A 13442-nucleotide genomic window follows, 5' to 3' on the forward strand; every position below is an offset into this window, starting at 1 on the left:
ATATAGAGCTGAAATGTGGGGCCTTTATTACCATTTGTTTGAGTAGACTCAAACTTAAGGAAACCAGCTCCACAAGGTTGAAGTACATGGTTCTTTAAGAATCTATAAGTGGGGCCCCTGACAGGGAGATCTGGAAAAGCTTCACTACAAGAATTTCTACCTGAGATCTAAAAGATGAAAAGAGGGTAGGAAGAACATTCCAGGAACCAAAGAATTGTGTTTTTAGACTATTTTATATGGTCCAAAACCCCATTCAAATTGCTTTTATGAAATTATACCTCAGTAATATAACTTTGGCCCGAATATATTTAAGAAACATCTACATTTATATCTAAAGACACAGATTGAGGACACTACTGATGTCAGTAATGCCTTCATTTATTTATTTTTTTGGGCTGCGTTGGGTCTTCGTTGCTGCGCGCAGGCTTTTCTCTAGTTGCATCGAGCGGGGGCTACTCTTCGTTGTGGTGCGGTGGCTTCTCATTGCAGAGCGTGGGCTCTAGGACGCACGGGCTCAGTAGTTGTTGCTCGCGGGCTCCAGAGCGCAGGCTCAGTAGTTGTGGCACACAGGCTTAGTTGCTCCACGGCATGTGGGATCTTCCTGTACCAGGGCTCGAACCCGTGTCCCCTGCATTGGCAGGCAGATTCTTAACCACTGCACCACCAGGGAAGTCCCAGTAATGCCTTCTTTATGAGGGGACTGCATCAGGAGTTTTTTTTTTTAACTGATCTTATTGTCAGACAGAGTTGTACATCTCCTAAGCAGTTGGTTTGTTTTTAATCTACAAACACTATGAACTATAACTGACTAGCCAGCTTTCTCTTTTTGTAATAGTTGCTAAAATTATCAAAATTAAGTTTGTAGAGTACCTATAGCATGCATTTTTGTACTGGCTTCATCTTGGCTCTGTTTTATTTCTTATCCTTGTGTTTCTTGTATGACATTTTAAATTCTTTTTGGAGCAATGCAAGTTATAAATAAATACTAGACTATAAACAATAAGAAAGGGAACTCTGTGTTTCTTATATTTTTTCCCTATATCTTTCCTACAGCATCGGACACAGTGTGGGCACCTGGCTAAGCCTTAATGAATACATGTTAGCCGACTAGACAATTCAGTACAGGTTTCTAACTACCATTGATAGGGAAACTATTTTCATTTCTAATAAGAAAAAAGGCTACTTGAAAATCCAAGAATCATCTTGATTCATATTTTGTCAATACATACATGTTTTCTCTACATTCTATTTAATTACTAAAACTGCTATAATAAAAAACTATGTAAGCCAGTGTTTACAAAATATAATTAAAAATTAAACATAATATTAGCACAATACTTTGTATTTTAAAGTGAACATTTCAGCTCTGATACACTACCTCTAAGGACAAGAGCACAGAGAAATAATTACAGGTCATCAAACTATTTCTGATTTCTCCCCAAAGATGAATGGCTTTCCAAAAGATAAAACTTAGGTTACATTTAATCTAATTTAAAAATTAGAAGACTAAGGTAAAAATTTCATTTTAAATTAGAAAAATCACAAGATCATGTACAAGAAACTGTGTATCACTACTGATTCTTTCATTTTACTCAAAAACATTTATTGAGGGACTATATAATAACAAGACAGTGAGACAGGTCCTAGAAATACAAATACGGGAGAGATAGCTCTGCCCATAAAAAGCTTATGGTATGGTAATAAAATGATTAAAAAGTAATGTCGGGCTTCCCTGGTGGCGCAGTGGTTGAGAGTCCGCCTGCCGATGCAGGGGACACGGGTCCGTGCCCCGGTCCGGGAGGGTCCCATGTGCCGCGGAGCAGCTGGGTCTGTGAGCCATGGCCGCTGAGCCTGCGCGTCTGGAGCCTGTGCTCCGCAATGGGAGAGGCCACAACAGTGAGAGGCCCGCGTACCGCAAAAGAAAAAAAAAAAAGTAATGTCATAATTATAACAGAATTATGCATTAGGCATGGTTTGATAACTAATCTCTAAAGATGGCACCAATAAGTCACGCCTCCTACTGTCCATAACCTTATACAGATCTGTCCCATAAGGAATCTGGGCTAATCCTGTTTGCCTCTCGTTAACTAACAGAATGTGGCAGAAGTTAACACTATGCCAGTCTGGGACCTAAACTTTGAGGATGCCTGGCAGCTCCTACTTCTGTGCTTTCTGGAGCCATGGGCTGCTGTTATCCAAGAAGTCAAGCTACCCTGCTGGAAAGATCAGCTGGAGAAGACATGGAGAAAGAGAGAAAAAGGTTCAGCCAACTCAGTCTGAATCAAACCTCCAGATGACTCCAGCCCCAACTGCTATGAGACTATGACTGCATGGGAGACCTGAAGAATATGCTATAAGAACCTCCCACACAACCCTGAAAGATAATGAAACCATGTTTAAGCTGCTAAGTGTTGGAGCTGTTCGTTGTACAGCAATAGATACAAAACTTGCTACAAGAGATTAGATGAGGCAGAGTGCAAAATTAATGATGTTTTATAGAGGAGATGAAGCCTGAAGTATATCTGAAGGGTGGTAATTAAGTGTGGAAATCTTCTAGGCAGAAAGACTAAGTACAAAGGCAAGGAGGCTTTAGAAGGCAAGTATTAAAATAAGGGAAAGGCCATCAGTAGAGTCGGGGCACTGAGCAGATGGAGAGGAAGGGGAATAGATATCAAATCATAAAGGTCTTGTATACCTGCTGAAATGTTTAAACTGCATCCTGTATGCAAAAAGAAGACATTAAGAGATTCAGGGGAATCGTGACAATGTCTGGATGTGAGAGAAATAACTTTGTTAACAGTGTGAAGAATGGAGAGAGCTAAGTCTAAAGGCAGTGGTCTGTCTGAAGCAATGCTGGAAAAAATTAAGAGAAGGGGGCTGAACCTTCATGACTGGTCCAAACACGGTAAGAAACACATGGAACAGACTGGAACCAAACTACAGCTTGGAGCCAAGCCTACCTGAGTCAATCCCCAACTGACCCACGGAATAAGAATATTCAAAGGAAGAATAAATGATTGTCTTTTTTAACCCCTGAGTTTTGGGGTGCTTTATAGCATTATTGTGGCAAAAGCTGACTGAGACAGGGCCTAATAAGCGTGCCTGCCTCAAAGACTGTTCTGAAATTTGAGTTCCCACAAGGTGCTTAGGAACAAACGGTAAGCGGACTGTGGCAAGCACTCATTAAGTGTTAGATATTTTTACTGTTGACATGTCCATCTGTATGGGTACTAGACATTCGTCTGTGATTGTCCAGTTGGAAATTGGGTTCGGGCTGAGTACAAGTTTGGCAATATAGCTGGGGGAGTATGTAGTGCCATGGGTTAATGGGAGAAAGGAAGAAGACAGCTGAAGACAGAACCCGAGGAACAGCTGTCACCTGAGGAACCCACGTCTCCTTCCAGCCACCGCTCCATTTCTCTGTTCCTCTTTGCAACAAAACTCCCTGAGAGGATTATTTATACTAGTGGTCTCCAGCTCCTCACTTCATATTTTCTCCCCAATCTACTCTAATCCTTTTGTTGAAATCACTCTTGCCAGGGCTATCAATAGCCTCCATTTTGTCAAAACCAATAATCAATTCAATGTTCTCATTTTACCCAACTCTCAGCAGCATTTAACGTAGTCAACAACTCCCTCTTTATTGGAGCACTTTCTTCAACAGGACTTTCAGGACACCACGTGGGCTCCTTGCTTTCCCTTCTAATTCCACTAATAGCTGTGTCTCAGTCTCATCCTATGCTCCTCCTCCTCTGCTACATCTCTACATGCTGGAGGGTCCCGGAGCTCATCCCTGTACCTCCTTCTCTTCACAGTCTATTACACATTCCTTCCCTAGGTAATCTCATCTGGCCTCATGGTTTAAATACCATTTACTCTCAACTTTCAAATTTATATTCAGCAAGAAGCTCTTCCCTAAACTCCAGGTTCGTATTTCTAACTGGCTGCTCTTATATCCCTCCTTGGATGTCTGGTAAATCTTCTTGGTTCTACCTGCAAAATATATCCAGATTTTGACTACTTCTCATCATGTGCATCACTACCATCCTGGTATATATAACCCACCATCAGCTCTTGCCTGAACTACTGCAAAAGCCTCTTTTATTCAATTCCCTGCTACTCATTTTACTCCTTCCACAGTCTAATCTCCAAACAACTGCCAGAATGAGTTTTTAAAAAATGTAAACCAGATCATATCGCTCCCCTGTTCAAATGCTTCCTACCAGACACCAGAAGGAATCCAAGTCCTTCCACAGGCTCCAAAGCCCTGCATGATCCTGGCCAGCCTATCTTTTTGACCTCATCTTCTACCACTTTCCCCTGTATTCTATCTGCTCAAATCACACTGGTTTACTCTTGCAATTCCTCTAACAGGAGAAATTTGGGGCCTTAAACATGTTTTTCCTTGCTTAGAATGCTCCCTCCCTCATGACTTGATCATTTTTCCTTAAAATACTTACCAGTACTTGACATTATATCTTTGTTTCTCCCTACTGGATTATAAGCTCCACGAGGGCAGGGACTTTCTCTTGTTCACTGCTGTATCCAGTATCTAAAACAGTGACTGGCACAGGGAGTATTTCTTTTTTCTTTTTCTTTTTTTAGACAGGTCTCAGACCAGATCGGGCCTTAGAGACCACATTAAGGATTCGGATTTATTTTAAGAACAATCAGGAGTCACTGGGAGGGTTTAAACTAGGAAAATAATATAATAAGGTCTGTATTATTATAAAGTTACCTTGGCTATTGTATAAAGAATGATCAGAAGGGATTAGGGGTACATGTGGGGAAATAAAAGAGGAGATTTTTACAGAAGGTGGCTCAGCTATGGTAAAGGTGCTTGGGATAAAGAGAAGATTCAAGAGATTGCTAAATAGATGGAATGAACAGGACTGGATATGTAGATATAAGAGAGAAAGAAGACGAAGTCCATAACAAGGGAGGCAGTATTTCTCAAATGAGCAACTAAAGAACATCATTTAAAGGTCTGGCAGATCAAAGTGAGCAGTTTCTTAAAGTGCTTCAAACTCAAGTTCAAAAGCCTTTAAGTAATATTAACTAATTCAAGTTGTAAATATAAAAGTATGCCCAAGCTAACCTGCTTTTCCACCTCAGCAAGTACTGTGAGACATCTTTTTGTCACACAATAATAGGTTAAGTACAGCGCCTATGCTTCACAACCAGCCAATAATCTAAGTTTAAAAATCACTTTCAGGGCTTCCCTGGTGGCGCAGTGGTTGAGAGTCCGCCTGCCGATGCAGGGGATACGGGTTCATGTCCTGGTCCGGGAAGATCCCACATGCCGCGGAGCGGCTGGGCCCGTGAGCCATGGCCGCTGGGCCTGTGCGTCCGGAGCCTGTGCTCCGCAATGGGGGAGGCCACAACAGTGAGAGGCCCGCGTACAGCAAAAAAAAAAAAAAAAAAAAAATCACTTTCAGAATAGAACAATGACTAGAACCTGAAGGACAAATACCATGACTACGCTGAAAATAGGAAAATTTCAAGGACTCAGATTAATTCACTTATTTTCTATTGATGGGAAAGGATTGACTGATCAACAGCTTCAGTGAAAATATGAAATCAGCATTTTCCCTCCACATCCTTATCCTAGCAATCTCAATATTTTTTAAAGGAAAAAGCTACCCAACAATATTTCTAGATCAGTGGCTCTCACGTATCAGTATTTAGGGAGAGTATTAAATATGCTCTCAAGGTCCCACCTCCAAACATTACAATATTGTAAGGAGGGAGGAAGAGACCTACAAATTTAACAAGTACTCCAGGTGATTACAATGCAGGTGGACCAACAGCTCATTAAAGAATACTTCTAGTTTAGAAAATCTAAATGAGCTATAACCAATCCTCCTGGCTGACTTCAAACCAAAAACCAAAATGATCTAGATCCTAGCTTTTGAGTTGTTTTTTCCCCCTTTATAAGTGTAATTGAACTAAATGACAAAAAATATGAGAAACAAAGAGGAAAAAAAAAAGTCAATATCATCTTACCATTCCAACACAACTTTGGTTAGCATTTCCTTCTCTCCTTTTCCCTAAGTATACATTTGCTGTTTCTTTTCCCAGTTTTTAATCAGTGAGCACAGTTTCAAATGCTAATTATATACATTTTCCACATTAATGTTATTACCTAGTCTTCATGAATATTATACTTAGTTGCTGCACTACATTCCATCAAATGCACCTATCACTGTTTATCTAACCATTCTCTCTGCTTGACTACTTCCTCACTACTATAAATAATCCTGCCTTAAATATTTTTGTGGGGAACATTTTCAGTACTTGAATACTTCCTACCTGTGGGGAAAACAATCTACAGTGCCAGACTGTTTTACCACTTCTGTCAGAGAGGGCTCCCCAGATGTTATCTTAAAAAAAAAAACTGGAGGGTTTAATGGAAGAGGAAAAGTACATTTTTAAATTTGCACTTCTTTAATTACTATCGAAGTTAAACTCATTGTTAATTCTTTTTTCTTTCCCTAAGTTATCTATCCTGTCTTTATCCACTTATTAATGGGATTTTAGTATTTCTTTTCTACCTGTGTTGTGTTAACTTTGTATTCAATTTCCTTGATCTTCCTGAGAGCTGTGAGCCTTTGTGGAGTATTTATCTGTTCCACTGACCTACCTGTTTTTGTCTCAGTACCACCCAAGACTGCTATTTTAATGATACATTCTACTCAGGCAGCTAAAACCATCTTGGTATAATGAAACACACACGGCCTCTGGTATGACTTGGCTCTGTTAACCTCTTCAAGTTACTTGACTTCTCTGGGCCGCAGTCCCATTTGTAAAATTGTAGCAAACAATACCTATACGTTCCTAAATGGCCTTTCGTGAATAACAGCTAGTAATGCCAAACTATTAGCTCCCGTCCATTAAATAAAATTAATCAGAAGTCAATTTTCTATTCTCAAGTAATCAAAAAGCAAACTCTTAACGTCGAAAGGGAGATTCGTTTTTAAGCAAACATAATCTTATCTGCAGGAACAAAAGGTAGCTAAAGCCAAACTTACTTGTTTTGATATTCACTGTCCTGGATCATGACAACGAACACGAATGAAAAAGGCGTAAGAGGATAAAAATAAAATAAAATAAATTTAAAAGCTACAAGACTTCCCAAGTATCCCTCTCCCCCAACAAAAACCTAAAACGTCGCAAATGGGCAATCAGGACAACCTGACCCATACTCTGTCCTCACCACTTCTCTAATTCCCAAGCGTGGGCAACAACCCGCTACTGGAATGCGAAAACGCACGCTAATTGGCCCTAGACACTAATATTTACTCTCACAGCCGGCTGGCAGCCGTCCCGGCCGACAGATTTCGGTTTCGCCCTTCCCGAGCATCACAGACTCGGGAGGAAACTGAGGCCGGGAGGGTAAGGAGAGCCTTGTCCAAGGACACCGCGGGGTTGGGGAGGCCGGCTCGGCGCCCGCCGCTCACCTCAGCAGCGCCAGGAAGGCGGCGGGCTCCACGTCGGGCAGCTCGATCTCGGCCGACGTGGTGGCCATGCCGCCGTTGAACATGGCGTCGAAGACGGCGCTGCCGGCAGCCAGCACGAAGCGGTGGGCGGGGATGCGCTGCGGCCCCCCAGCGGCGGCGGCGCCGCGGCCCTTTCCCAGCACGAAGCGCACATCGCTCAGCAGCTCCGAGTTGAAGAGGAACGCGAAGCGCTCCTTCAGCGACGCCTTGGTCGCCTGCCAGTTGTACAGCGGCTCCCGCTGCAGGGGGAGCAGGGGCCCCAGAGAGGACGGCGGCGGCGGCGGCGGTGGCGGCGGCGGTCCCGCGGCGCCCGGCTCCGCCTCAGCCCCCGGGACCTGCTCGCCCGTAGCTGCCGGTCCGAGCGAGGCCATCCTCCAGCGGCGCGGCTCTGCGGGTTAGAGACAGCGCTCCCGCCGCCCAGCCGCCATCGCCGAGGCCGCCCCCCCAGGCCGGCACCGCCTCCCTACCTTCCGGGAAAGGCGCTTCCGGAGGCCGCGCGCCTCCGCCGGCCCCGCCCTGAGCTGCCTTGCGCGCGTGCCCGCTGGGCCGGGAGGCGGAGGCGCGCGTGGCCGCCCAGCCCGGACCTGGAGGGGACGGTGATCCCTGCGGCGTCTGGGCCGTCCTGGGCGCACCGAGCTCACCCGAGCCCCGCGCTCCGGGTAGTGGGACTTCGGTGGGCTGCATGCGGCCCGGCGCGGGCGCCTCCCCAGACCTGCGGGCCCCGAAGCCCTCGCCCCTCCCTACCTTCAGGCCCCTCGTCACCAGCTGCAGCGCCCCCCACGTGTATCTAGGACAGGTCCCTAGGCTCTCCTTCTAGGAGTCGCACGCCTGGAAGTGGAGGGGGCCCGAGGGCATGGCCGGCAAAGCATGTGGGAGGGGACGACCTGATTCCACGTAGCCCCCTCCCCCAGTGTCGTCCAAGTCACCGCTCCAGAGGGCCGCTGCTCCTGTGGTAATCCCTGGAGCACAGCTTGGAGACCTTCTGCATCTAACAGCCTTCCCTTTCCTCCTTCTTCCTGTTCTGTCTCTAATTTTGGTATCTGTGTGGACTCAGGCATTTTTAAAGATGTATTTTAACCCATTACCAAAAATTAACCGTATTTTAAATCTCAAAAAAACCCCTCAAAGGTACCAAAGCAAAAATAATACAAGTAGTATAGGCTGCATTATCTGGTACGGGACAATAAAGTCATAATTTAACAGCAAAAAAAATGAAGACACTGCGTTATCAAAACTTGTGGAACACAAAAGTTGAGCTCAAGGCTAGAGCATAGCCAAAAGCAGTTGTTTACCAAAATGAAAACAATGAAAATAAGTGAAATAGAGGATCTGGGAAGATGGCAGAGTAGGAAGCACCAGGAATCTGACTCCCCACCTAAATAACAATTCCACTAGCTGAATCTGTCTGATGTACTTATTTTGGAACTCTGGACTCTTGTTGAAGTCTGGTAACTTCTAGGGGGAGACTTGGACAGTAAATTGCTGTTAATTTTGGTCAACTTCAGCTCTTTGCACAGTAGCAGCTACCCATCCGTCACCACCAACTGCATGGCAGTACAAGTGTTCCTGGAGCAGCTTGCACACAGCTTTGTCACCTACAAATTGGCACTTGCCATCTACCTCTATAAGGATCAAATTATGAGCCATGCAGCTGCTGACCTTCAACACCCCCTGAAAGGAGTTCAGGGTGGAGATCAGGAATGAGGCACTCTGTGCTCTGGGAAAAACTGGCAGAACAGGTCTTCGGATAGTTAGATATTTTCAGAAGTCCAATTATTGCAATTCTTGTATCTCCTCATATCTAGAAAAGCACTAAAATCCTTTACGGTGGTGTCTGCTCCTTGTGACTAGCAGTAAACTTCACAAGACTAGCAGAAAACTGCAAAAAATATGTGCTGATTGCATGTACTCCCCCTTCACCAAAATCACATATATACTGACCTCCCCACTCTTTGGAGCAGTTTCTCAGAGCTATCTGAAATGCTGTCTCCCAGGTTACAGTCCTCATCTTGCCCCAAATAAAACTTAACTCACAACTCTAACGTTGTGCATTTTTTCTTCAGTCAACAGCTTGTAGGAGCCAGGGAGGGCAAAAAGGCACCTATCCTCCAAACACTGGGGATCTGTGCTCTGATTTCTGCTTCTGAACACAAATGTACAGACAAAGAGGGGGCAGCTATTGTTGTTGTAGTACCTCTCTCCATTGTTGCAAGATGCTTTAGCTGAAGTAACTTCCTGGGGATTTAAAGGACCAGCACTAGGCTTCCCTGGTGGCGCAGTGGTTGAGAGTCCACCTGCAGATGCAGGGGACACGGGTTCGAGCCCTGGTCCGGGAAGATCCCACATGCTGCGGAACAACTAAGCCCATGTGCCACAACTACTGAGCCTGCGCTCTAGAGCCTACGAGCCACAACTACTGAGCCCACGTGCCACAGCTACTGAAGCCTGCGCGCCTAGAGCCCGTGCTCGGCAACAAGAGAAGCCACTGCAATGAGAAGCCCGCACACCGCAACAAAGAGTAGCCCCCGCTCGTCGCAACTAGAGAAAGCCCGCACGCAGCAACAAAGACCCAACGCAGCCAAAAAAATTAATTAATCAATTAATTAAAAATAGTTAAAATAAAATAAAATAAAGGACCAGCACCTTCCCTCCCCCCCAACCCCCGTCCTTCATTTTCACTTTTTACCTTTTGGGGAGCCAGGTATTAAAGACTAGTATATTAAGATGCAACCGTATTCATGGGGAAAATTAGAAAGTAACCATACATGCCCAAAAGGCTGAGAAAAGACCTGAGAAGACCTCAAGTTTATACCTCAGGCTGATCCTTGGCAAAGAGACAGATTTTACAGTAATCAAAACAACAAAAATAGCAAAAAATAGCAAATGCTGGGGAAAAGGGAGAATCTAATTTGAAAAATTACCACATTACTAGATTCAAATGTCCAGTGTTCAACCAAAAAAAATCGCAAGGCATACAAAGAAATAGGAAAGTTTGGCTTACTTGGTGGCACAGTGGTTGAGAGTCCGCCTGCCGATGCAGGGGACACGGGTTCGTGCCCCGGTTCAGGAAGATCTCACATGCCGTGGAGCGGCTGGGCCCGTGAGCCATGGCCGCTGAGCCTGCGCTTCCGGAGCCTGTGCTCCACAACGGGAGAGGCCACAACAGTGAGAGGCCCGCATACCGCAAAAAAAAAAAAAAAAAAGAAAAGAAAAGAAACAGGAAAGTTTGACCCATTCAGAGCAAAAAAATAAATCAGCAGAAACTGTTCCTGAAAAAGACCTAATGGCAGATAGACAGACTTTAAAACAACTATCTTAAAGATGCTCAGATAACTTAAGAAAATGTGGAGAAAATCGAGAAAATGATGTGTGAACAAAACAGAAGTATCAATAAAGAGATAGGAAGCTTGAAAAGAAACCAAAAAGAAATTCCAGAGCTGAAAAGTACAATAACTGAAATGAAAAATTTGCTAGAAGAATTCAAGGGCACACTTGAGCAAGCAGAGAAAAAGAATCCGCAAACTTAAAGATAAGACAATAGAAATCGTCAAGGCAGAGAACAGAAAAAAAAGATTGAAGAAAAGCAAACAGAGCCTAAGAGAACTATAGGCCCTCATAAAAGAGACAACACTGTGGGAGTTCTAGAAGGAGAAGAGAGAGCCAAAGAGGCAGAGAGAACACTTGAAGAAATAATGGCTGAAAACTTATGAAGCAAAAACTGACAGAATTGAAGGGAGAAATAGACGGTTCTACAGTAATAGTTGGAGACATCAATATCCCACTCACAGTAATGGATAGAACAACCAGACAGAAGATGAGTAAGGAAATAGAGGACTTGAACAACCTGATAAGCCAACTAGATCTAACAGACATATACAGAACATTCCACTCAACAACAGCAGCATGCACATTCTTCCCAAGTGGACATGGGACATGTCTTCTCTGACTACAAAGAGATGACGTTAGAAATCAATAACAAAGCGAAAATGGGGAAATTCACAAAATTGTGGAAACTAAACAATATACTTTTAAACAACCAATAGACCAAAGAAGAAATCACAAGAGAAATTAGAAAATACTTAGAGACAAGTGAAAATGAAAACGCAAAATACCAGGGACTTCCTGGCGGTCCAGTAGTTAGGACTTCGCCTTCCAATGCAGGGGGTGTGGGTTCAATCCCTGGTCAGGGGGCTAAGATCCCACATGCCTCGTGGCCAAAAAACCAAAGCATAAAGCAGAAGCAATATTGTAACAAATTCAATAAAGAATTTAAAAAATGGTCCACATCAACAAAAAAAATCTTTAAAAAACCCCACAATATACCACACAACATTGTAAATCAACTATACATCAATTTAAATATATATATATACCAAAACTTAGGAGATGCAATAAAAACAGTGCTAAGGGGGAAATTTACAGCTATAATTGCTTATGTTAAAAAACATGCAGGGCTTCCCTGGTGGCGCAGTGGTTGGGAGTCCACCTGCCAATGTAGGGGACACGGGTTCGGGCCCTGGTCTGGGAGGATCCCACATGCCGCGGAGCAACTAAGCCCGTGTGCACCACAACTGCTGAGCCTGAGCTCTAGAGGCCGCGAGCCACAGCTACTGAAAACCGCGCGCCTGGAGCCCGTGCTTCACAACAGGAGAGGCCGCCGTGATGAGAGGCCCACGCACCGCAATGAAGAGTGGCCCCCGCTCACCGCAACTGGAGGAAGCCGCGCACAGCAACGAAGACCCAACGCAGCCATAAATAAATAAATAAATAAATTTTTTAAAAAAGATGCAATATCTCAAATCAACAACCTAACTTTACAAGTTAAGGAACTAGAAAAAGAAGAACAAACTAAACTCAAAGCTAGCAGAAAGAAGGAAATAATAAATATTAGAGCATTGATAAATAACACAGAGAACAGAAAAACAGTACAGGAAATCAATGAAACCAAAAGTTGATTCTTTGAAAAGATCAACAAAATTGATAAACCTTTGGCTAGGTAGACTAAGGAAAAAAGAGAGAAGATTCAAATTACTAAGATCAGAAATGAAAGTGGGGACACTACTACATGCTACAGAAATAAAAAGGGTTATAAGAGAGTACTGTGAACAATTGTTTGCCAAAAAATTGGATATCCTAGATGAAATGGACAAATTCCTAAACCTCAAAACAACAACAACAGAAACCTTTTAAAACACTTTTTTAAGGGACTTCCCCGGTGGTCCAGTGGGTAAGACTCTGTGCTCCCAATGCAGGGGGCCTGGGTTCAATCCCTGGTCAGGAACTAGATCCTTCATGCCACAACTAAGTCCACATGTTGCAACTAAGCTAAAAAACACAGATCCCACAGGCTGCAACAAAGATCCTGAGTGCTACAACTAAGACCCAGCACAGCCTAAATAAATGTCTTAATAAAACCCACACATTTATTTATTTATTTAAAATAAATACATTTATTTAAAAAATAAATAAATAAAAGAAAATGAACACATACAATACAATACAATACAAAAAAAGCCACTGTGACCTATTCATCATTCTGTGTCAGAATCTAAACATGGTCACCTTTGGACAGAGTCCCACTAGTCAGCCCACCTTGGGCAACACACCCACTGATGACACTTCTTGTCCATTACCCAACCAAAACCATAACATGAATTTGAAACAGGGAAGGAAAAGAGAACCAAAATTTCTGGGCTTCCCTGGTGGTGCAGTGGTTGGGGGTCCACCTGCCGATGAGGGGGACACGGGTTCGTGCCCCGGTCCGGGAGGATCCCGCATGCTAGGGGGCGGCTGGGCCCGTGAGCCGTGGCCGCTGGGCCTGTGCGTCCGGAGCCTGTGCTCCGCGGCGGGAGAGGCCGCAGCAGTGAGAGGCCTACGTACCGCAAAAAAAAAAAAAAAGAACCAAAATTTCTAAGGCCCTGCTTTTTTTTTCTTCTTCTTTTT

The 13442-nt window shown here is 44.0% G+C and overlaps 1 protein-coding gene across 2 annotated transcripts in view; it reads right to left on the reverse strand.

Annotated features, from left to right (window-relative positions):
- BTBD1 (BTB domain containing 1) overlaps positions 1-7954 on the reverse strand; it is a 47463-nt gene extending 39509 nt beyond the window's left edge. For both annotated transcript variants that reach the window (XM_060097471.1, XM_060097472.1), the window contains exon 1: positions 7461-7954. In XM_060097471.1, coding sequence (XP_059953454.1) covers positions 7461-7870 — 410 coding nt within the window. In that variant the 5' untranslated portion in view covers positions 7871-7954. The remainder of the gene's footprint in view (positions 1-7460) is intronic.
- Between the last annotated feature and the right edge of the window lie 5488 nt (positions 7955-13442).

The sequence above is a fragment of the Mesoplodon densirostris genome, chromosome 4, assembly GCF_025265405.1.
Source record: "Mesoplodon densirostris isolate mMesDen1 chromosome 4, mMesDen1 primary haplotype, whole genome shotgun sequence".
Taxonomy (NCBI): domain Eukaryota; kingdom Metazoa; phylum Chordata; class Mammalia; order Artiodactyla; family Ziphiidae; genus Mesoplodon; species Mesoplodon densirostris.